The sequence below is a fragment of the Nymphalis io genome, chromosome 26 (genome assembly GCF_905147045.1).
Source record: "Nymphalis io chromosome 26, ilAglIoxx1.1, whole genome shotgun sequence".
NCBI classification, from domain to species: Eukaryota; Metazoa; Arthropoda; class Insecta; order Lepidoptera; family Nymphalidae; genus Nymphalis; species Nymphalis io.
The window spans coordinates 1,857,184-1,883,106 of NC_065913.1; the positions used below are offsets into that span (position 1 = coordinate 1,857,184).

The 25,923-nt window shown below is 36.3% G+C and overlaps 2 protein-coding genes across 2 annotated transcripts; one reads left to right on the forward strand and one right to left on the reverse strand.

Annotated features, from left to right (window-relative positions):
- Positions 1-684: 684 nt before the first annotated feature.
- On the reverse strand, positions 685-4,355 carry LOC126778603 (transcription factor MafK). The gene is made up of 4 exons (XM_050502292.1): positions 4,143-4,355; positions 3,552-3,670; positions 2,114-2,216; positions 685-1,213 (listed from the first exon to the last, which is right to left on the reverse strand). Exons 1-4 carry the CDS (start codon positions 4,185-4,187, stop codon positions 1,067-1,069), a joined length of 414 nt encoding a protein of 137 aa, XP_050358249.1. The 5' UTR covers positions 4,188-4,355; the 3' UTR covers positions 685-1,066.
- A 710-nt stretch (positions 4,356-5,065) lies between these two features.
- LOC126778460 (RNA polymerase-associated protein Rtf1-like) lies at positions 5,066-25,443 on the forward strand. Its single transcript, XM_050502030.1, has 18 exons — positions 5,066-5,211; positions 9,859-9,976; positions 10,689-10,901; positions 11,390-11,453; positions 11,875-11,994; positions 15,949-16,106; positions 16,672-16,764; positions 17,673-17,842; positions 18,229-18,340; positions 19,102-19,228; positions 19,944-20,049; positions 20,405-20,536; positions 21,191-21,319; positions 21,707-21,819; positions 22,662-22,926; positions 23,383-23,481; positions 24,092-24,206; positions 24,820-25,443. The coding sequence occupies exons 1-18, from the start codon at positions 5,143-5,145 to the stop codon at positions 24,924-24,926; spliced, it is 2,310 nt and encodes a 769-aa protein (XP_050357987.1). The 5' UTR covers positions 5,066-5,142; the 3' UTR covers positions 24,927-25,443.
- The last annotated feature ends 480 nt before the right edge of the window (positions 25,444-25,923 follow it).

Genomic DNA, 25,923 nt, shown 5'->3' on the forward strand with positions numbered 1-25,923 from the left:
CGGTGTGAACAGTGACACAAGACTTCTCTCTTTCTGACATCAGTAATTTGGCATTAAAGAGAAGAGTCAATACATAATTCCTGGGGCAAGGTATAAGCTGATATTTAAGATAATAAGGCTTATTACACAATGAAAGAAAATGTAAACGATAAAATAGTACATGTCTATTCCATACAAATTGTATATACTTGTCTATATATCCTCTGAAATTAAGTACTAAATTCCAAGCCAATGATAGCTTCACAAACAATTTAATCATATAATATGCTTATAAAAGTCTACTTTAATAAATAATATTTCAAAAAACAATACCGTATATAACAATTGCCCTATTCCAATCGAAGGAGTACAGATAAAAAAACCTTAGATATACTCCATAATCCATGCGATTTTCTAATAGATCTGCTGTTTTATCCACTATTTATAATACAACACTATTCCACTTAACTGGTGGTAGGGCTTTGTGCAATCTCGTCTGGCTAGGTACCACCCACTCATCAGATATTCTATCGTAAAACAGCAGTACTTGATATTGCTGTGTTCCGGTTTGAAGGGTGAGTGTGCCAGAGTAACAGGCACAAGGGACATAAAATCTTAGTTCCCAAGGTTGGTGGCGCATTGGCGATGTAAGCGATGGTTGACATTTCTTACAATGCCAATGTCTATAGGCGTTGGTGACCACTTACCTTCAGGTGGCCCATATGCTCGTCCGCCTTCCTATTCTATAAAAAAAAAAACTATTTATAAACATTTCAAGTTAACTTCCAAAGTTCCGAAATCAAGTTCGCGGACATTCAAAATGCTATTTTTTCTCGAATCCATAGTGAATACCATAAACTATTCAAGATCTCGACCAATGACATCGCGACAATCTAATATCTAAGTTATTTATCTGTCTTCACTCATAAATCAATGAAACTAAAAGTATTACACAGGCAAGTAAGACATATAAGAGGTTGCCTTATCAGAAATACAGCTCTCTTGAAATAGAAGATTTTTTTCATTTCATTATGCAAACAACGGATATACGACATATATCATAAAGGTTTTATATATCTATATTAAATCAAGGTAACATATCAAGTTCAGCCGGTAACGGAATGCTCTTCATATGTGCGAATCGTTTCAGAGCGTCGTATTTGCTCCTCAACGCTTCGATCTCTTCACGGATCCTCGTGTTTTCCTCTTGCATCGTTTCCATATCGTGCCATTCCTGTAAAAAGAATAACATTTATTTATTTTTATAATATACGTGGACACGGCGGACACCTTATGGTAAATAATCACCACCGTGATAACCATAGACGTTGGATATATTAACCATCCTTCCGTACATCCCCAATGCGGTACAAATCACCCTCCAAATTAAAACAAATTTCCCTTGTGCCTGTAGTTACTCTGGCACACTCACCCTTCAAACCGGAACACAGCAATAATAATAATTAATTAAATATATTTATGTTGTGTCGCGGTTGTGTTATGGCCTAGTGGTTAGAACGCGAGAATCTTAACCGATGATCGTGGGTTCAAACCCGGGCAAGCATCACTGAATTTTCATGTGCTTAATTTGTGTTTATAATTCATCTCGTGCTTGACGGTGAAGGAAAACATCGTGAGGAAACCTCATGTGTCTGATTTCATTTAAATTCTGCCACATGTGTATTCTACCAACCCGCATTGGAGCAGCGTGGTGGAATAAGCTCCAAACCTTCTCCACAAAAGGGAGAGGAGGCCTTAGCTCAGTAGTATGACATTAACAGGCTGTTACTGTTCAGCCCAGCTATTGTATCAAGTGTGTAATATTTTGCTGTAATATAAACTATTTTTGTTTTTTTTTTTGATATATGATATGGTTTGTACAGTATTAATCCTTATAAATTAACGAACTGATGTTAATCGATTATTACCAATAAAAAATAAAAAGTACCATTCATACTTTCAATTTAGACTAGTTTCGATAACATTAATTTTACTTCCAAAGTTACGAAAACAACTTCATCGACATTCGAAACGCCATTTTTACACGGATCCATAACGAACCACAGATTATTCTCGACCAATGTCAAAATTTGTTTATATATATTTACCCATTGGCTATACATAGTTTACATACCTGACTTTTCTCAGTTTCCAGTTCATCTTTCTGCTCTATTCGTTTGATGCGACACGAGGCTGCGTAGCCCCGATTTTTTAGCGTACGCCGACGTTGTTTCATCCTTTAACGAAAACAAATTATGTCAAATGTCATCTAAGCCTGTGGCTTCCTATATTTTTAAAATTGGATACATCTTAAGCTTAAAACAGGATATAATAAATCAAACACACACATTAATATCCTTACTAATATTTTAAATGAAAAAGTGAGTTTATTTGTTCTTTACGCTTCTACTCAACTGACTATAATGAAATTTTGCATACACTTTGTCAAGGGAATAACAAAAGGTCGTCCTCTCGGATTGGTACTCCCATTGAATTACTAGAGTTAATTCGCATACTCACTACATTAGTGAACTAGAATATGTTTTGCATGGTTGTCTAGCCTCTCTTTTTAAAACAAATCTGTAAGATGATCATATAATGCTGTCAAATGCCACACACACATACAAACTCGCACACACCCACAGATAAAGACAACAATACACAGAATTACATTTTACAATTTAATAATTGTATATGTAATTTAGCTAAACAATATTTGTGGTCTATCCGTTATTACTACAGCATGAGGTCTGACAACTGACTATCCTTAACACATTTACCTGATTTATATTTGTTTGATGACTATGTCATTATACACTGAGCCTTTTATTGCTAGATTCGCCAAGATTACCATGATGTTTTTTGGAGAAATAAATTTAAAAAAAATGTATAGACTATGCTAAAAGCATAGTTATAAAACAGCACCTTTTTAAAATTCAAAGACACAATGAATAAAGAACAATTACATTTTCATATTAATATATGATTTGCTCGAGAATAATATGGCTTTTTGTGGTAGTACATTGTTCTCTGTGCTGATTTTCTTTAAGGGTTTGGTACGTAATCTATTTAATGAATGTAAAGTACATTATAACCAAGTTTATTTTTATTTATTAATTATTTTCAAAATTGATATTGTCGCATGATATGGTCTCTGTTAGTAATTATTTATCAACACATAAAAACAATTTTAATTCTACATATGAAATTTAAAAATATATAAATATATATCAAATATATTAAGTATATATTTGATATATATTTATATTAAAACTATCATCAGATGAGATAAAAATTAAAAAAGTATAAGTTTTTATTATCTGACAACACAGAAGCAGTACTATTTTTTTTAATGTGTAATGGGAAAAAACCATATTTTAATTAAATAATATTTATTCAGTAATATGAATTTAAGTTGAACCTTCACAAGTTATTGTAAAATTTTCCTATACTAATACTACACATTTGTTTCTTATATAGCTAATATACATGTAATTAATATATGTAAGCCACTAAATTGTGCCTGTTAGAACTATGATTCCTGTATTATATATTTTTAACTAATATCTTACCTGACTATTTGGTCTCGTGTCAATCCTCTCATTTTCAATTGTCTATTAAGATCACGCACAGAAATAGAGACCAGCTCATCGTCACTAATCTCAGCGCAAGGTGTGGGAGACAAGGGAGCCTGGAAAAAATAAATTTAGCCTTTAACAAAATACTTTATTTAAAAAAAAATTATCACTAATCCCTGTTTAGCATTTATCTTATCTTAATTGCAATAAAGTAAACAAATTTATTGTAATTAAATAAGTGCTAATTAGTTCATTTTTTTATTAACTGATTATATGAAATAAATTAGTTTAAAAATATTTGTATTTATATTCTGTATATTAGACTGAATGGCATTATTTCTGTGTTTTAGTTATTTATATATTAAAAAAAAAAACGTATTTTTATATCTCATTTATAATAATCAGTAATGTATTGTTAGCTAACCAAATTCTATGCTTTCCGAAGAAGACGATTAAGTTTTAGACGACTACTGTGACATTTAGAATGAGAAAACCCAAAACACCCATGCTAAAATTGGTAAACATTAAGATAGGCCATAAACGTAAACATTCACGGTCTATTAAATTTTACTGTAAATTACTTACCATTATTGCTTTCCTTATACCCAAACCTTTCAAATCATGAGGCATGATGTTTTTGAGAGTAAGTAACGGAGCTCCGTTACTGTTTATTTTTTAACTGTTTTAGCTTGTACACTTAGCACTGATCATTTACAATACAATAACTAATAAGTAATCAAATACTTTCACGTAAGCATACGATTTACACTCAATTAATATCAAATAACATACAGATACTAGGTTTTAGTATATTGTAAATTATATGTACGTATTATGGATTCTGATTGTACGTCGAATTTACGAGAAGTGGGGAATGGATATTAGCGAGACAGCGATCATTCATTATTGGGTTGAATGAGGAAAAGACAAGAATTATTTCTTTTTATAAATTAAATTTTATTGCTTTCATTTAAGACTTATAATCGTTTGTCTCTATATATTTAACAATATTACACATACAAACATCAAATTTCCAAATCGGATACTGTAGTAAAAATATAAGTAATTAACTTTAAAAATATGTTAATACTTAATCAAATTGTGTCTCAATCATTAATAGCGAAGCTTTATAATAATTCGTTTGTTCTGGTAAAAATAAAAATACATTTATAAAAATCTGTCATGATGTAGAATTTTTTAAACGTTTTATTGATATGCTTATCCGATTGTAGAAGGTGAACCAAGCATCTGCAGTATGGTTGATGTTGCAAGCATAATACGTTTCACCTAAATGCTAGAAAATATTTAGAAACATCTGCCTCAAATAGTTAAAGTTCAATTTTGTATAACGTATTTGTTTCAATGTAAACAATGTAATTAATCCTAATTATGTTATCTTTTTAAACTAATTTCTTAATGTGACTGTTTTGAAGTAATTTGGAAAACTAATTATAATTTAAATATTTCGAGTTCTCGTGTAATGGCAACACATAGTATGTATCGTAAGGTTGTGTAGTTGACGGGCGACTTTGTAACGTAAAGTAAAAAATATCGTAACGTATTTCGTAGTTAAAAGTGTAACAAAATGGCTAAGAGGAAAAATAAACATTTGATAGATTCAGATTCCAGCAGCGAATGTTCAGATTTGGATTCGGTGAGTTAATTGAACTGAAATCTTTCCTAGGTTATAGTGTCTATCTTAGCATTTTGACGACATTCCTTCGCTATTTTGTTTGCGTATTCAGGCCAAGATCAATGTCTGAAGGATCTAATTATGTCCAATGCGCATTAGTAAAGATATCGTAAAAGAAAAGTACTTGTTCAAGAAGTAAACATACAATATGTTACATATTAATACACGCGATGTTTTTCTTCAAAAAGTTTCGTTTACAATGGCTTCTTTTGGAATGACTCATGAAAAAAAGGAAAAAAAATGTCCCATAACCTTTAAAAGGTCGACATTGATTTAGTACTTCAATAATTATTGTATTTTTTTAATAATAAATGTCTTGGAATACATGTGTACAGCCTCAATTTGGTACAACAAAACTATTTATAATTTTTCAACAGCTGGTCTTGCCTTTTACCTTATATAATGCTAAAAGCTGAATATTTTAAATAAGTCCAAGCATTTGTAGTACATGTTGTAGTATCACATTAAACAAATAGATAAACCCTATTTATAAATGTATACATATAAATTTGTATAATTTTATTTTAAAAACACTACATGTTATATTACATTTAGAAAATTGATAAACATGATTTAATGGAAATGATTAGAATAAAAAATTTTAATTATAAGTAAGTTATGTTTCATTGAATATATTTAGTATTGGAAATACTTAAAATAAATCCTTTCAAATATGTAAGATAATTATTTATGTAAAACTGTTTAAAAAATAAATGATAGAAAATTGTGTATTACTAAACAGTCCATTGACTGTTTAGTTGTGTGTTGTTAACTAGTTGTGAGACAGTTCAAACCCACTTGGGAGAGTTCCACCAATGGTGCTGACCATTTCCTCAGTTAATTAACTACTACTGTTACCAAGTGTAGTGATATGCACTTTATTATTAACTGTGTTCCTCAGTTTTCATATGCAATGTATATAACTGAGATTTAATGCATGTGTGCCTGATTTAGCCACATGATGAGATACTTCAGACGAATCATTCATTTATGTAATTATTTTACTCAAGTTCATTTTCTCTTACCGCCAAGCGATATAGGCTTTTTTTATTTATTTATTTTATATACTTTTTAAGTGCTTATAAGTATAATAAAGATAAAATTGTAGGTAATTATAGGAACCTTTTAATTCACTATGTGCACCTAGAACACTCTATATCAGTATAATTTAATTAGTTACTGCTCCACTGTGGGTCTGAGGAATTTTATTAACGATTTTTCTAGAAACTTCCTCAGTAAAAGGATTATATAATGAAGTAAGGCCTATAAATGCCCCACTGCTGTGCCAAAGTCTTATCTCTGAGGAGGTTAAAAGCTTTTACCAACATGTTACTCGAATGTAGATTGGTGGATACACATAGACAGACTTCCGTCCAAATATGCAGGTTTCCTCACAATGTTTACCTTAACCCCCAATCATGACAAATTATAAACACAAATCAAACATTTCACATGAAAATTTAGTGGTGCTTGCTTAGGTTTGAACCCATAGATACCACTTTGCTTCCTAGGCTCTACTAATGTCTGGATTACGCTTCAATCCTCCATCGTCCCTCTACATACAATGTGGGTACGTTCAAATCAAGAGTGAATAAGCTTCGTCTGGACAAGTGCACTCCGCTTTAGACTATAGCATTACCTTTCATTAGGCGACCCAGCACTAGCCTATATATTTAAAAAAAAACTTAAGTTATCTTGCAGGTGTTCTAACAATCTCTGGACCATCTCGGCTCTTATTTATTTATTTTTATATTAAGTCTTTATTACACACAATCTACAATATTTAGCATAATACTTTACTTAAATCAGTTTCTGAAAGTAGTCCATTCAACCCCCTAAGTTTACTCTCCAGCTGTTATATAAATAAATATATAGATTAAGGATATAAAACAGATAAGAAATGTTTGAATATCATGAGAGATATCATAATATCTCTGCATGACATTTATTTTTAAAATACAGTTACATATAATAATATATAGTTGGTTAAAAAAAATTGTAATTGTATTAATTAATATATTGGTTTACCTGCTTCTCCTTATCATATATTTGCTTCATCGAATACAGACAACATGATACAATTCTGAATTTATTATATATATATAAATTTAATATATATTATAATAAACAAATAATTTGACTGCCTGGTTGGTCTAGTGGCTTGATGTAAGGCCGCAGACTCGGAGGTCCTGGGTTCAATACCCAGGTCGGGCCAATAAAAAGTTATTGAGTTTTTCTGTCAGAAAATTCTCAGTAGCCCGGAGTCTGGAAGTTGGAAATGTGTACACTCCCGTGCCTCGGAAAGCACGTAAAGCCGTTGGTCCTGCGTTTGAAATCTTTTCGGTCGTATCAGATTGCCGTGCCGTCTGGAGGACATTACTATTATTATAATAAACAACTTCTTCTCTTTTTTTCGATGCTCGGCACGAATAGTTCTTCATTCTTAAGTGGGTATAGGTTTTTGGCGCGAATATGTCGATAACTAGTTTTCACCCGCGAATGTGAGGGGGCTCTTGAATCACGGTAGCATGCGCAAGCGATCCCGTGGCGCTCCTCGTTGAGACGGAAAGGGTACCGCTGTTTTTATAGTGGGGAGTACGATGTTCGAGGCGCACTCGGCACCTTGGACATCTGCGAGCCCCGCATACCCCACCATAACCCCACTGTTCCCGTGGGGGAAACGCGTAATGCGTTTTTAATAAAAAAAAAGAAAGAGGGCACTTGAATTAAAAAAGAAGCTTATGTCCTTTCTCAGGGAACAAGCTTGTTCCATACCAATTATATCAAATCCGTTCAGCGCTTTAGCCGTGAACGCGTAACAGACAGACAAATTTACTTTCGCATTTATAATATTAGTATGGGTTTTTGTATATTCGTGACTTGTAAACATTATCGTGGGAAAGCGGTTGCTTTCTGATTATTACGATCACTGATTTTCATCGCATGAAGAAAAGAAACAGCTTTGAAATCCAGCTTTATCAGGGAATTCGTGATAATTATTTTTTTATTAAAATAGGAAGCCTACGCCCTTATTGGGAACAAACACGTAATGTCTCTTGTGCCTGTCACACTAACTCGCTCACTATTCAAACCGACATCCAAAAAATATTAAATATTGCTGTTCGGCGATAGAATTTCTGATGCGCGAGTGGCATCTACCCAGACGTGCTTGCATAAATAAGATGATAAAGTGAATATCCTTTATGTCATTTTTTTTTTCATGTAATAATGACTTAATAAATAATGACAGCAATCATGTTTCCATGTGTCAATATTTACTGCGATGTGTTGCGTTGCGTCCGAATTATTTGGCGAGTTAACTGTCGACTTATTCATCTGATTATCTGGACGTAGAAAAAATTCAATCATGCGATTTGGAGTTGGGAACGTAAGATAATCGTTTAAACTTCGTTCTTCGTTTAACTTTTATAAGACACTTTTTCAGATATACATATTTTTGTTACACTTTTTTTTTTCTTGACTCGGATATTCTTCTATTGTTGTAATTAAGTTTTAGTTTATCTTTATTCCGAGATGGCCTAGTGGTAAGAACGCGTGATCTTAACCGACGATCGTGGGTTCAAACCCGCACCACTGACTTATCATGTGCTTAATTTGTGATTATAATTCATCTCGTGCTTTACGGTGAAGGAAAACATCGGGAGGAAACCTGCATGTGTCTAATTTCATTGAAATTCTGCCACATGTGTATTCCACCAAACCGCATTGGAGCAGCGTGGTGGAATAAGCTCCAAAACCTTCTCCTCAAAGAGGGAGAAGAGGCCTTTAGCCCAGCAGTGGAACATGCACAGGCTGTTTATTTATTTATTTTTATGTTTAATTACAAACGGTGTTTACCAATAATTAGTTGTAACGCTAGTCTATGTTTTTTTTTTAAATATATTAACATTCAGTGTATACAACTGTAGGTAAACCTTAATAAATAAATCAAATTCGATTTGAAAATAGAATTCTATATATAAATAGGTTCATATATCTGCATATATATATTCAGTTTATGTTTAAATGGCGACATTGTAAGTACAATGTCTAATGTTAATGGAAAAGTAGATTTAAGTCTTAATATTTTATCATTCTTCTTAAGTAGTTAAACATTACTGAACGCCACATCGGTGATTTGAACATCACGTAAATCGGAATTTGCCAAATATTTGAATAAAAAATATTAAACATTAACTTACTTAGCCATATAATAATTGTAAAATTATAAACTAAAAAATCAATTCTATATAGAATATATGAAATAATAATCACAATACGCGTAGGTGCAAACATATTCCCATATTTCTTAAAATTCCTACAAAAATAAAGCCGATACTCTATACTACAAAAACTCTTTGAAACATAGCTGTTTGACAGGGCTAAAGGTATTGCTGTACGTTTCAACCGTATGAATCGGAAAGAGATGGTGATATTTTAAAAAGTCTTTATATCCTTTTTATTCTTATACATTAAAAAGAGATATGATATAGCAAAATGTTTAGCTCTACCAAATTAAGAAGTTGTATACAACAAAATCAGTTCTTATACACCCTCAAATAAAGTCTAGTTTGCGATGTAACATATTAATAAGGATTTATTTTCCAGCAATTCCTCAACTTGGCAAAGAAAAAAAAGAAACCCGGAGACTCTCCACCGCCGCCTAAATCAAAGAGTAAATCTTCAGACAGTGAATCTGATTGGGACGACGATGACAAGAAAAATGGTATTATTTATTTAATTTTATTGAAAATCGGTTGACAGACTGGCCTGATGGTAACCATCACTAACATCGCCAATGCGCCATCAATCTTGGGAACTAAGATGTTATGTCTCTTGTGCCTGTAATTATACTGGTTTACTTACCCTTCAAACCGGAATACATTTGCCATACAATTGTAAGAAATGGTTAACATTTCTTACATTTCCAATGTCTATGGTCGTTGGTGGCCCATATGCTCGTCCGTCTACCTATGCTATTCCGTGTATGATTTAAATTTTATATTTTTTTTTAAATCAATATATCATATTACTTTACATTTCACGATTGTATTTTGCGGTGAGTTTCGTGTTTCGAGAATAACGATTACGATGTCCTCTGTACCGATTTAAAAATTATAAACAATATCCTGGGACATTATTCACACATGACCTGATCAGATCCTAAACAATTCTAAATATTTACAACCAGACTTAGGACAAACAGACATGCACAAAAATATCTGTCCCGGGTAGGAATCGAACCCACAACCTTCGGCGTGAAAGACAAGTATCTACCAACCACGCCAACCGGACCAACTCGTCAATGAATAAATAAATTGTCTACATTTCCTTGTCGAAAACGATTTAAGCAGTTTATACCGATTTAAGCAGGTATTCTGTGTCTCTATCACACCACAATATAACTGTTTATTAACAATGTTTAACCTCTCTTTCAGACAAAACATCGTCATCATCCGGTTCCGAATCGAATAGCGATGCAAGAAGCGATACGTCGAAAAAGAAAGAGCCAGCTAAGACGAGTAGAAAAAGTTCCTCAGACCATTCGGAGGAGACGAAGAAACAGGAACCAAAAAGAAGTGAAGTCAGAAAAAGCACAGACAGCGCTGGATCGGGGAAGAGGAAAGATGTATACAGTGAACCGGAAGAAGGTGAGTGGATACCAATTAGTAGAATCCAAAAGTCCCACCATTTGGAAAAGACTTAAGAAAAGAAGTATTTCATTGTGCGGTTCTAATATAATTAATTTATAGTTTATAATAATAAATTGTTTAATTTTCATGTAGGTTATTACATTATTAATATCATTTCTATTTAAATTCTTTGTACCTGCTTATCAAAAGTGTCTTTAAAATGTAGAAACTTACCTATTACATACTCAGAATATAATCCCTCGTGTTCTTAACTCGATGTGTTATAAATACTCTTTGTTTGTCCAAAAAAAAAAAATTCTCCATGGTAGAAAAAGGGAAAGATAATAAATATGTATGTACCAATGGAAAAGGGCTTGATTAATTTTTTGTTATCACTCTTATTACAATTTCTTGTCATTATTTTATTAGCAAAGTCATCGCTAAACATTTCGACCTTTATATTGTATATAATTTATGTCACACAAGGATTAATACTTTGTTCACAGGTGAAGTATCGTCACATTCATCAGATAATGATTCGATAGATTCTGAAGAGGAATTTGATGATGGGTAAGAAGATATTTTAAAACATTCACCCCTATTTCTAAAAGTAAAGTCTGTAAACATCCCCCCCTCCCCACTCGAGTTAAGACCTCTTCTGGGAGGAGGGGTTTGGTGCTTATTCTTTTTCAGTACAAGCTTTAAATAAATGCTCTTAAGAAGTAGAAAGAACCTTATACTGAAAGAATAATCAAGTGACATAAGATTCATATAGAAATATATTCAATTATACAAATTGAATATACTATCAGTTTAAATATATGGTAAAGCTCTTGTATGTCATTTTTATTGAACATTCTTCTGACATTAGTTACATACAAATGTAAATCATTTATACCTTTGCTTTTGTTCCCAATAAAAAAAAAACAATTGTTAATTTTATAAGCATTCTAAATTTAAAATATGTTTTAACGGTTTTTGTTATGAACAGCTACGATGAGAATCTCATGGGAGATGAAGAAGATAGAGCTCGGTTGGCGGCCATGTCTGAGAAAGAACGTGAACAAGAGATATTCAAAAGAATAGAGAGGCGGGACTTGATGAAGACAAGGTGAGTTGATTGGTTTAAAGATTTTTTTTCTCATAAAGAACATACTCTTCATTTATATCATGTCATATTTTTTTTATTTTTTTATTCGCCGGGAGGGCAAATGACTCTACTCAACCTGATGGTAAGTGGTAGTAGAGTTCAAACGCGATGACGGCCAGTACAGACGGGAAAAACGTTCTGTACTAGCCGCCTTCGCCTTGCCGGCCCCTAAGATGCCTCTTTACGCCTCGTTTGAAGGAACCCGGGTTGTAAGAGGAGGGGAACACGTGAGCTGGTAGGGAATTCCATTTTTTTGAAGTGCGACAAAGAAAGGAGTTGCCAAATATTTGTTCGCGATGGAATTGATGTCACAGTTAGGTGGTGACATCGAGAACCAGCTCGCGTGGACTTAAGAAGGAAGGGGGAAGCAGGAATTAGAGAGAATAATTCCTCAGAGCACTCGCCGTGATACAGTCGATAGAAAACTCTCAGTGCTGCTATCTCACGACGCAATTGTAAAGGTTCAAGGGTGTTTGTGACCTTTACGTCGCCAATAATGCGTACGGCACGTCGCTGCAACCGGTCCAAGGCCTCCAGTAGGTACTTAGCGGAGCCATCCCAAAGGTGCGAGCAATATTCCACGCAAGACCGTACCTATGTTTTGTACAGCAGGCACAGTTGTTGTGGCGTGAAAAAACGCCGCACCTTGTTCAGAACTCCAAGTTTCCGTGAAGCTGTTTTTATAACAGCCTCGATGTAATCCCTTGGACTAAGGTCGCAGCGAACGTCAATCCCCAGCATGGCGATTTTGCTTTGTATCACCAGCGGAGTACCACAGAGGGAGGGAAGAGGGGAAAATGCTGACTTCTTCGCTGTGAGAGCGCATACCTGTGTTTTCTTGGCATTAAACTCAACAAGATTATCAGAGCCACATTTGGCGTTGAGCTCTAATGTCCTATCGAGTTCAATGACAAGATCCTTCCGCCTCTCCTCAATTTCCGCTCGCCCAGCCACTGCGCGTCCGTGGTATCCACCATGCACTGTATTGTCGTCTGCATAGCAATGTATGTTCCCATGAGAGAGCATTTCATTGATATGCAAAAGAAAGAGTCTGGGAGATAGCACAGATCCCTGGGGGACCCCAGCATTCACTACATAGAATTGTGAAGCGCAACCATCTACTAAAACACGAAGGCTACGCTTGTGTAGGAAGCTGGCAATCCAGGTGCATAGCTGAGCAGGCAGACCATATGCCGGCAGCTTGGAGAGAAGACTTCTGTGCCAGACCCTGTCGAAAGCCTTGGAGATATCGAGGCTGACAGCCAACGATTCTCCATGCTTGTCGATAGCTTCACCCCAGAGGTGTGTTACGTACGCTAGAAGATCACCTGTGGACCGTTTTGGTCGAAACCCGTACTGACGATCATTAATTAGACAGTGATCTTCTAGGTAATGGATCAGTTGGTTGTTTAGTATCCGTTTCATCACCTTACAAAGTACTGAGGTGATAGCTATTGGTCGATAATTTGCCGGGTCAGACCGATCCCCTTTTTTGGGAACCGCTTGCACATTAGCTCTTCTCCAAGCTTCCGGCACACATCCCGAAGAGAGAGAAAGTTGGAACAGGCGCGTTAACACAGGAGACAGCTCCGCCGCGCACTTCTTCAGCACTATGGCTGGTATTCCATCGGGACCGCTAGCTTTCTGTACATCAAGCGTTTGCAGCTCCGCACGCACATCACGTTGCCTGATTTTGATGTCAGGCATCGTATGGCCACATGAAGGTATTGTAGGTGGCAGCGCACTACAATCATCGATGACGGAATTATCGGCAAAGAGTTTAGCCAGGAGATCAGCTTGCTCTTGCTCTCTTGGATTTCTGAGCGGTGGCAGCGAAGGTTGGCAGAAATTGTTTTGCACAGACTTGGTCAGACGCCAGAAGCTACGGGAGCCCCTAGGATGCGAAACAAGGTCATGACCAATCTGTACAATGCGCTGTGCATCCGCTCTCGTGTATGCCTTTCTACAGGACTTGGAATTTTTATTGTAGTTTGCTTTCAGTGAGTCAATGTTAGACGCCCCACTCTTGAATGCCCCGATGATACAGCATCGGTACGAGTGAACCAACGGTTACGCGTACCCCTACTGACGAGATCTGAGCTAGGAATGTAGTATTCCATTCCCAACATGATCTCATTAGCAACAGCAGCGGCACTAGCTGTCGGGTCATTCCCACTGAAGCAACGTTCCTTCCAAGGGACCGACGCATAGTAATCGCGCATACCGTCCCAATCTGCCGACTTATAGTGCCAAACGCGACGTTTGCATACCGCTAGTGGCGGCAGCTTGGCCTGTGGCACTCTGGTAGATATAAGGCTGTGATCCGAAGAGCCAAGAGGAGCCTGAACCACAACCTGATATTCCACCGGGTGAGAAGTCAGCAGAAGGTCCAGTAGAGAAGGTGCTTGTCCATCAATGTCTCGGATCCTGGTGGACTGATCAACCAGTTGGGTCAAGTCATGTGTGAGAGCAAAAGCATGAGCAGTCCTTCCAGCATGGTCAGTTTTGAGGGATTTCAACCATGATTCGTGGTGAGCATTAAAATCCCGGAAAACACCACCAATTCCGCGTTAGGAAACTGCTCTTGCGCAGTATCTGCCACCCGACTAAGATGATCAAATAATCGGCTTGTCTCCAAGTCACTATTGTGGGATCTGTAGAGGCACACGTAGACTCGACTCTGACGAACCAGGTCCACACGTACCACAAACATGGAGAAGGAGGGGTCCTCCAAGCAGCGCAGTCGGTGACAGCAAACATCCGTCCTGACGAACATACTCCGGCTTTCGCTTTGAAGAATTCTTCAAGCGTGTTTCCGGGATAATTAAGGTAGCTGGTATCGGCAGGACGGAGTATTTGTGTCTCCGTGAGAAACAACATTGCTGGCCGTGCTGTCTCGAGATGGTGGTGGACAGCGTTGAGGTTAGCGTGGAGTCCACGGATGTTAGAGAACTCGACCTCAAACAGCAAGGGTGTGCACCGCTGTACGACCGTTATTTCTGTTTTGTTGCGCTACCATTTGGAAAAAAAAATGGAAAAGAGACGTGAAGCGAGTGACGTATTGCCACGATAGGGCAAAGTGTGGAGGCGTGTTTCCCCAAGTGGTTGCCAAAAGGAAAAATACACTGACCCGCCGGACTGAAGGGCCCCCGAACCCCCCCGGAAGTGGCCGCCGGGACCCCACCTTCCGGTCACCAACCGGCACGACGGTCCACCCCGAGATTATGCGTGGCCTGGTGGGGCAGCCTCGTGAGCTGGTTAGGCACGCTCGGGCCCCTGTACTATGCCACGGGCGGCCAGCGGAACAGCCGTTTCTTCGGGTCTCCCTGTCCGGCAGGTCAATACAGTTTCCCCCCGCATTGGTTCAACAGCCGTCTCCATTGGACCAACACCCATCGCGGCAATACTCGCTCGGGCACTGACTGTACGCTGGCTGACCTCGAAACGCGGCTTCAAGCCACTTCACGAGTTTTTCACCATGCGTACGGTGGTAAAAAGCCAGGCGGATATTTAACATCCTACCACCAGATGAGCAGATGGTCGCTCAGATATCCCTTAGTCGCCTCCTACGACACCCATGGGGACGAGAGGGGCAGTGAAATGTATTCTTTCTCCGTCACTACACGGATAAAATATATACATTACTAGCGCTCTCTGTGGCTTCGCTCCCGTCACAATTTAGAATTCCTAAATACCAATTTCCATAGCTCTTTCGTTAAAAATTAGGATTTTCATACCAACCGTCATCCCCTCTATCACTTACTTCAGGGGTTAAATTTTCAAAAATTTATGTCAAATACGTCCGAGTACTACTCGGTAACCATAATATAATAACGATATTTTGCCAGTGCGTAGTCTGTCACAGCTTAGGGCGCTAAAGTGAACCGGGATAACCGTTCGGGACGCACGTTGCAGGTGGGAGATCGAGCGCAAGCTGCGGCTGGCGCGGCGCTCGGCGGCGGAGCGCGGCGCGTCGCCCGCCGAGCTGGCGCGCCGCCGGGACGCGCGCAAGCGCCGCCGAGAGCTGCGCGCGCGCCGCGCCTGCCGCCGACAGCGCCACCACGAGCGCCGCGGTGAGCACGCGACACTTACACTATGACGTCACATTTATGACGTCACCGGATTGCACAGCGCGCTCGTGCTCCGGGATTATTTTGTACATTTTTAATTCTTAGGTTAATTCGTACCTTTATAATTGTCGTATATTATTAAAAGATAAACGAATTCTACTTGTGGTAGGGCTTTGTGCTCGTCTGGGTAGGCACCACCCACTCATCAGATATTTTACTCCGAAACAGCAGTACTTGATATTGTTGTGTTCCGGTTTGAAGGGTGAGTGAGCCGGTGTAATTACAGGCACAAGGGACATAACATCTTAGTTTCCAAGGTTGGTGGTGCATTGGCTATGTAAGCGATGGTTGACATTTCTTACAATGGCAATATCTAAGAGCGTTGGTGACCACTAACCGTCCGCCTTCCTATTCTATAAAAAAATAAAGAATTACTTGTATTGAAATGAATTGTACTGGAATATCTGTTTGAAAAATTAGTCTGTATATATTATCAATTGTACGCTTTAATTTAATAAAAAAAGAGCAATGATCCGTTTTATAAATATTTTATAATTTCCGTGTACAGAATCCGAAAAGGAAGAGCCGAAGGAGCCTGAAATAGAAAAGGAGAATCCACCCGAGAGTCCCGGCGAAATTCGAGACGACCCCAAAGATGAAGGTGAGCTTCGATTCGACTTATGTTAAGTACTAATTACTGCAAAATGTCCGATAAGCTTTAGAATCCAATGAGTCCGATTCAGTAGATTATATTGACTTGAATTAATCAACAATATGATATAGTATCTTCAAAAAAATTCTGGCCAAGTTAGCCTTTTTTTTGGACAACCAACATATACATTAGATAGACAGCTAAATAAAGGTTGAAAAGGTTTTTTGACAAATGTTCTACTGATTACAGGTTATCGCATCATTCGTGAGAGCATCTCATTATACGTAGTCATTGAATAAAGTTAATAGTTAACAATTACAAGTCCATAAGAATACAAATACATTAACATCGTTGAAATTATTAAAAATATTTTGTAATTATTATTAAATTACGCGTCACATAGTCTCCGTAATTATAATAAATAATTAGTTCAAAATGAGTTTTTAATGAAGATTAATCGTTTTAAAACATTATCATTCACCGTTAGTGGATAGTTTAATAACTGCTTTTAATACATTCTATCAAACTCTCATATAAAGTCCCCATAGATATCTACTGGCCCATTGTTAGCTGCCTATATATATTATACATTATCCCGTACCAGCCTGTGAATGTCCCACTGCTGGGCTAAAGGCCTCCTCTCCCTTTTTGAGAAGGTTTGGAGCTTGTTCCACCATGCTGCTCCAATGCGGGTTGGTGGAATACACATGTGGCAGAATTTCAGTGAAATTAGATACATGCAGAATTCCTCACTATGTTTTCCTTCACCGTAAAGCACGAGATGAATCATAATCACAAATTAAGCGCATAAAAATTCAGTGGGATTGAATCGACGATCATCGGTTAAGATTCACGCGGTCTCACCGCTGGGCCATCTCGGCATTTTTTAAAAATAATATATGTCGCGTTCGGGGCAGAGCGCTCGGCGTCGCCGCTGTTCGGCGCGAAGACGGAGCGCAAGCGCAACGTGGACGACCGGCGCGTCAACGCCATGGCGGCGCTGCGGGCGCAGCGGGACGCGCGCGCCACGCGCGTCGAGAGCGAGCAGCGCAAGCGCGCCGAGCTGCAGCGCAAGGAGGACGACGACGTGAGCCGCCGCCACTGGCCCGTTCTAAGCCCCACGGTTGAGCGCGCGCCGTCGGGGTGCCTCGGGGTCCACGCTTGGACCGTTTCTATTCCTCGTACACACAAATCACTCGTCATTTGCTGAAGGGAGCAGACGCGATATTTTCGATGATGAAACCTTATTAGTGTTTAATTTAATTTGAAGTGTAAACGATGTAATGTCCTAAAATGATGTACCCGACGGCGACGCACTTTCCCGCTCCACCGGAAAATACTCTTTGGTCCGGTCTCCGTGTATCTAACTTAACTTTCTTCTATTTCTATTCCGAAAACTAATTACTCAGTAACTTATCATTCGAATTACTTTTCGTAATTATGTTGTTAATATTAGTAATTTATTTGTTGTAGGACGCGGACGCAGAAATAATTGGTGGAACGAGCAAACAGAGTGTCAAGTTAAAAGCATCGGATATATACTCGGACGATTCTGGTTCGGATTCCGAAGATAATAAGTCACAAGGTCGGTCCCAGCTGTTGTCGTTCATATAAATAATGTCATTCTAACACAATATTCCTTCAACTTTTAATTTATAATAATAATATCACATGGTACCTTATTCACACGCGGCCATCTGATCCCAAACTAAGCAGTTTACTATGGAAACCAGACAACTGATATACTACATATACTACTTTTCTTTTGTAAATACATACTTATATAGATAATTACACCCAGACTCAGGAGAAACAAACACGTTCATGCACACAAATGTCTGTCCTGGGTGGGAATCGAACCCACAACCTTCGGCGTGAAAGTACCAACCACACCAACCGACCCGGCCGGTTAAATCTATATATATTATAAAATCTGATGTTTATTACGTACAGATAATTCTAAATGAATGTTACCAGTAAATAAAACCTGCAGCATACGGGGATTACACTTCTATGTCATCTTATATACAAAAATGACTTTGTATATACAGTACAGTACATTATATACACAGGCAGGACAATGTAATCGAGTTTTGATTATTATATATACTTTCCTGTACCTCAGACACAATTTTGTGATGGTTGAGTAGTAAGTTATTAAAGCGTAATACACAAACAAAAGAAAAGACTCACTTTCGCATCTAACTTATAAATATATATAAACTTTGTTTCTGTAACTCTTTTCGTGTACAATGAAGCATATTCTATCCAATTTGCCGATATGTTCTGAAAGCATGCAATTTTTCAACTATTTTTGTTGAATTAAATCTTTAAAAATATTCACAGGCCGGAGAAGTTCCTCGAGTTCGTCCTCATCAGACGCGGAAGTGGAAGAGAAGAAGCGAGAAAGGGAGGAAGTTGAGGTCAAATACGCAGATACTAGGGATCAGATAAATAAACTTAGATTAAGCAGGTATGTATATATGTATATGTATTATTACATTTTTAGTTTAAATTACTAGAGAGAATTTCTATCATCAAGTATCTGAAGGTCAAGTTTTTATAATAAAACAATTCGTTCTTTGGAATCTTGAAGTAAAAAAATTTTTTTGCACATTTCACTTAATGGTAATTGACCACAGTCCAAAGATATTGGTACTGTAGGAAACATTAATGATTCCTTCCATCGCCAATGCACTACGAGCATTGGGAACTAAGGGAATTAATACGATACATTTGTGCAAGCTCGTCTGGGTAGGTACCACCCACTCATCAGATATTCTACCGCAAGACAGCAATACTTGATATTGTTGTGTTCCGGTTTTAAGGGTGAGTGAGCCAGTGTAATTACAGGCACAAGGGACATAACATCTTAGTTCCCAAGGTTGGTGGCGCATTGGCTATATAAGCGATAGTTGACATTTCTTACAATGCCAATGTCTAAGGGCATTTGGTGACCACTTACCATCAGGTGGCCCATGTGCTCGTCCGCCTTCCTATTCTATAACAAAAAAACATATGTTTTTGCGTACGTAGTTACACTGGATCACTCACCCTTCAAACCGGAATAGAACAGTACCAAGTATCCAACTATTTCTAATTCACTAGAATCTATGATGAGATGATGGGCTTACACAAAACCTTACCAAGTAATTTATTGAATACAAAGGAGTTCTGTATTGTTTCAGGTTTAAATTAGAAAGATTAGTACATTTACCGTTCTTCTCCCGAGTGGTACAAGGCTGCTTCGTTCGTATCGGCATCGGGAATAACAATGGCAACCCCGTCTACAGGGTGAGTTAATTTTGTTTATTCATAATTAAATGTAAATCCAAAATATAGAAGATAAATCGTTAGTAGATATATTAGAATAACTGATCTTTATAAAGTTAAAATGAGAGTAGATTTTTCATGATCTCACAAAAGCATCAATCCTTAAGTTTTCTAGCAGAGGTCGCTAGTACCCAACAGGGGAATTGACATTTACGTTATGTTATTGCTGTGTTTTTATTAACTTTAACAATAAAAACAAAAAAAAAATAGTTCTGTTATTTTTTTTTAAATTAGATACAATTTTTTTAAATTATTTAAATCATAATTAGTAGTATTTTTTTGTTTTATACAATAATATGATGTAATTAAATTTCAGGTCGCCGAAATAATAGACGTATACGAAACGGCAAAAGTTTATAATTTAGGTAACACGAGAACGAATAAGGGCTTCAAGTTACGTCACGGAACCCAGGACAGGGTGTTCAGATTGGAGTTCGTTAGTAATCAGGTAAAATTATAACCTTATAATAATATAGAACTAATGTTCAACTCAATTTCGCCCTCGTGTTGGCAGTTAAGCTGGTGTTATGCATATAAAAATTAGTATGTCATACGGTTCAAGCTTGTTTTATACAAATCAATTTCATCAAAATCGGTTCAGTGGTTTAGCGGTGGAAGAATAAAACACAGAGTTACTTTCGCATTTATAATATCAGTATAGACTAGTATATATATTTAATGTGACGTCACTGTCTATGATCGTTCCATTGAGCATAACTTTTTTTTTTGGGATATAATGTTCAATTAGTTTATTATTAGCACAAAAAACAAACAATCAGAATTAATCAATTGAAATATTTTAAAAAAATCGTTAAGGAATGTTTGTTTGTTATTATAAAACTTTAATGTCATCTTAGATGATAAACTCCGGTATTGATAGCACCTTGCATCCCTAGTCACAGGAGGCATGCTCACCGAGGCACTGTAGTTTAAGCAATGGCAACTCCCAAAGCTGATTAAGCCAAGCCAAAAATTAGGCAAGACTGGCTTAGTAGCTACTGGCAAAGTTTTGACAAAAAAAACACCTCAATCCTTACCTTGGCATAGCATTTTGCCCTTTGGCCCACCATTTTTTTTTTAAATATTAATTTTTTATTTTCAGGAATTTACAGATAATGAATTTCAGAAATGGCACCGAGCTATAAAGGAAGCCAACAAGAAACCTCCGACTATGGATTTCGTTAGGAATAAAATTAGCGAAGTCAAAGATGCGCTCATGTATGAGTTTAAGGTAATGTTTAAAATTATATAATGTACTTGGTGTACCATTTTATCGGCAAGCAGTAATCTTTAGTTTTATTGTGTTCCGACGAGTGAGCCAGTGTAATTACAGGCACAAGGGACATGACATCTTAGTTCCCAAGGTTGGTGGCGCAATGGCGTGGCATTAGTGATTGTTAACATTTCTTTCAATGACCATCATGCCCATATGCTCTTCCGCCTACCTATAGTATAAAAAAAAAGTATATTTATAGACCACATTGATTCTCTCATGGCATAGTGGAAAAAAACAATATGATAAAATCTTGAGCTGAATAACTGATAGCGTGGATGAAACTCCGAGTCAGATCTGTATATACATAACAATTAATTAACGATAAATTTAATTTAATTAAAGGAAGAAGACATAGAAAAAATTGTAGCTGAAAAAGAAAGATTTAGATCTCATCCAACGAACTACGCGATGAAGAAAACTCAACTCATGAAGGAGAGAGACGTCGCCCAGCTGCGGTGAGTCCAGTTCTTATTACCAGTTTACAGTGGAATCGGTAAATATATAGTCTGTTGCAATGGCAGGAATACTAAATATATGTCGCGGATTCAAATGGATTGCCATTTTAATGGCCGCCATTGTCGTCCGATATGTTGATTTTATTAAATCAGTCAGCGCGAATGTCCGGCGCCGGCGCTGGCCCGAGAGCGAGAGGCCGCGAGACCGCGGGCGTCGCTCGAGAAAATGATCACACGCGCTACTGACATACTCCTTTATATTTTATATTTCCATCAGTCGGCTACATAATAAAATAGGCATCTTATATATAAGGGTCTTATATTTTTCACACTTGACGTCTGACAACCGACCAACCTACATGACATACATCACGTTGTGTGGTGTTGCTATTCTAATAAGTGACGTCGTATACTCGCCTAAATTTATTATCTCTGACATATATATATAAAGAAATTTGATCTTAAATTGACAACAATTCATTGGTCCATCTCGACCAATATCTAAATAATCTGTGGTATTCATTATAGACGTCGTTAAATTGATTTTATATCGACTAGCGTTTTATGCCGTATGTACATAAGCATTAACGTTTTGACTTTTAACACATCTGTTTGATTAATCTTTATTCACGAAGGCAAAACATATTATAAATTAATATTAGTCAGTGAATCGCTGTTCTCCGGAATAAATGGTCGTCAACCAACTAGTTTATTATTCCCCGTTCCCTGCAATAGTTTTAAATATCAAATTAATTATTATTATGTAGTACTCCCGTCTGCTCATATTCCCTGTGTATTGTTGTAACGTGGGGCTGAAAGTGACTGTGTGTGTGTGTCCACAGAGGTGACGAGGAGCTGGTGACGGACCTGAACGCCAAGCTGCAGGAGCTGGAGGAGAGAGCCAGTGCGCTGGACAAGACGCGGACCTCGTCCATACAGAGCATCTCGTACATCAACAATCGGAACAGAAAGCTGAACGTGGAGACGGCCGAGCGGGCCATCATGGAGGAGGTGAAGGCCAACAAGGGCAAGAAAATGGACGACCCCTTCACCCGCAGACACACCAAGCCCGTCATGAACTTCAAGTCGCAGGGCTCCCGCTCGCAGGTAGGGCTCCTCGCACCAAGTCGAATGTCAATGTTCAGTTTACGTTTCATACTTTAAAAAGTCTAATTTACAGTTTTTTTTTTTAATTCATAAAATTAAGGCTAAAAAAGTATCGATATATTAGTTATTATAAAAAAAAAGTGAGAGAAACCGTGATTCGGTTAGGTAAAACCTCCCATCGACATGCTGTACTTGCAACACACATATGTTTTAAAATAGACTTTAATTCTAGGACATAGTGCTTATATACGTATAAACACAAATTATATATATATATATATATAAACACAAATTAATAAGTACCCGATTGGTGTCGAAGTCTATTTTATTTCAAACAGACATGTATATACCAATATATACATATATATATTATATATTGGTACATCTGTTACCTTAATCTTATATATGTATAAGTGAGAAGGAACATCCAACGTCTTAACGAGGAAATTGTTATAGGAATTGTTGAAGAACGAGCAAGCAGCTGCTGAAGAACAGAAGTTGAGAGAGGAAGACGAGAAATTGAATAAAGAGAAGAATGAAAGAGAGAGATTAGCGGTAAGATTCAGATTATTCTTCTTTATTTTAGTTGTCTATGTCAGGAGAACATCATCAAAGTTACTCTGTCTGTTACGCTTTCGCGGCTAAGCTATCGATTTAAATTTAATAAATTTTAGTATGAAGCAAGGTTGAGCTTCAAGGAAGGAGGCTGGAAGTGTGTACCCTCCCGTGCCTCAGAAAGCACGTAAAGCAGTTGATCCTGCGCCTGAACTCTTTCCGATCGTGTCGAATTGCCATCCCATTGCGCAAACACTTGTGCACTATAGTATTTCCTGCGTAGTTGGCTAATCTCTCTTGAGATTGGCCGCCGTGGCCGAAATCAGTCTGAGGACATTATTATTTGTTTTTTATATTTTCTTTTGACAGTCAGAGTAAAACTAATTGTCTTTTTTATTTTTTATTGATGAAACTAAAGCTCGTTAATATCTCAAAAAGGACAAAAAAAAATAAAGAAAATCAATTGAAAAACAGAAGAGAAAAGCTATTGAACTGTCTTTTCTTTGTCTATTTATATATCTATATATACAAATAGACTAAGTATAAGTTTTAGTACAGATAAAATTGTAGTTACATTTTAAAAAAGTTATTTTTTTTTTCAATCTTACAGCAACAGACGGAAGATGATGTCGTTAAGAAGGATAAAAACGCCCCCACTGACAACAGCAGCCTCTATTCGCTACACGATTTCGATATTAATATAGAAATAGACCTGCCCATACCGAGTAAGTATGTTATATATATTAAATTAAATATATTTCATTCGAGTACTTTTGTTCCTTTGAATTGTCATTTTACAAGATTAATTTAAAGTTATTGTACTGAAATTGTTCGGTCATGGTATGCAATAAAGTATTGTAGTTACCAACGGCTAAGTTTGTACATTTTATCGAGAAGAACCGGGAAGAAACTCACAGTAGTAACTCTCCTCTGAAGGTTAAATTACATAAGTTATTTCGGAGTCGTACGTGTTACAAAATCGTACCCCTTTATTCCACGTAGCATACAGCGCCTCTGGTGGTTAATTTATGCACTAACGTCTTTCTATACTCATGTTTCTAACGTAAAGTTGTCTATTCACTTTCTACCTGATTACCTGATCTTGGAATACATATATATATTTTTTTTATAATTAAATATCCTGTATTAAATTTATAGAATATTTAAGATAACTTTCGATTTCATTGATATTTTGTTGATTTTAATTCTTTTAAAATTAATACTTCCATCAAATATAATTCCATTACTTTTTCTTTTTGTCTATATAATTTTATTTTGAATATTTGTTGCCGAAAACATTTTTTTTTAATATTTCATTTTTAAATATTTAAAAAACAGAAGCGGTATCGTCACAATCGAAGCAGATAACGATCAAAGTGAAAGAATCCGGTCCGAAGAGATCATTGAATTTAGAAGAATACAAGAAACGGCACGGTCTTATATGAATGTTTTGCGAACGCTGTGCTGTGTTGTCCAAGGCTGGCTGTTACAATATATAGCTAACTATCAAACTTACATAACTCTTTCATTAATAATAATTGATATATGTCAGTAATTATTTATGTTAAAAGGATATGTCGAAGAATTTTTTCTTAGCAATTTTATATGTTTAATTGCATGAAGTTCAACTTGCCAACTGTGTATATTGGTATATATATTATATTTAAAAGTTCATGCAAATCATGTATGCTAGAATTTATATAATGGTGACCACATTCGATCTGGTGGTTCACTAAAAGTGACCGTTTTTTTACTTTATCTATCTTTGGCCTTTATATATTGATATATAACTCTTCTTATGTAAACTTTATATGAAAACTTTGCAGTTGATATAAATATATATAAAAATTGTTGCGTCATTCTTAAATGTTATAAATAGCAAATATCTCTATATTTTTCTAAAAAATAACTAAGTCCAGATTTAAATTCGATGATAAAAATAATTGTTTTTTTTTTAATGTGTTATTTATTATACGTTATATTATGCCATATATATATACTAAATAACTCGTTAAAATAATCTATTTAGGAAACGTTTTTTACAGATATATTTTTTATCTTCGAAATTTCAATATCTATTTTATATTCTTAATTTCAGTTTACAACAAAGTACAGATTAAAAATAACAGATGATAAAAAGTAAAATATAAAAAAATACTTAATGTTAATATAATTACTTAATTTTTAATGCTCTTTAATTATTTATTTATATTCTGGACTAGTTATAATATATATTATATAATGTAAACATACAGCAATATAAATAGTGATAGTTAATATGTAATGTTATAAAGAAGGTACTTGATGTTTAGAATATGTTAAAAAAAATGGCTTTCGATTGTTCCCATCTATATATTATAATAATATATATATATATATTATTATTTCTCAGAAACATTTTATTAAACTCAGCAAATTGAACAAAATTACTTTATGTATGTG

Bases quoted from the DNA above. Each gene is read 5' to 3' on its own strand.
- LOC126778603 (XM_050502292.1), bottom strand. From the start codon at position 4,187: ATGCCTCATGATTTGAAAGGTTTGGGTATAAGGAAAGCAATAATG. The intron at 3,671-4,142 runs GTAAGTAATTTA...TATTTTTTCCAG, and splicing joins GTATAAGGAAAGCAATAATG to GCTCCCTTGTCTCCCACACC. The intron at 2,217-3,551 runs GTAAGATATTAG...TTTTCGTTAAAG, and splicing joins ACACGAGACCAAATAGTCAG to GATGAAACAACGTCGGCGTA.
- LOC126778460 (XM_050502030.1), top strand. From the start codon at position 5,143: ATGGCTAAGAGGAAAAATAAACATTTGATAGATTCAGATTCCAGCAGC. The intron at 16,765-17,672 runs GTGAGCTTCGAT...CGTTCGGGGCAG, and splicing joins AGACGACCCCAAAGATGAAG to AGCGCTCGGCGTCGCCGCTG. The intron at 20,537-21,190 runs GTAAAATTATAA...TTTTATTTTCAG, and splicing joins TGGAGTTCGTTAGTAATCAG to GAATTTACAGATAATGAATT.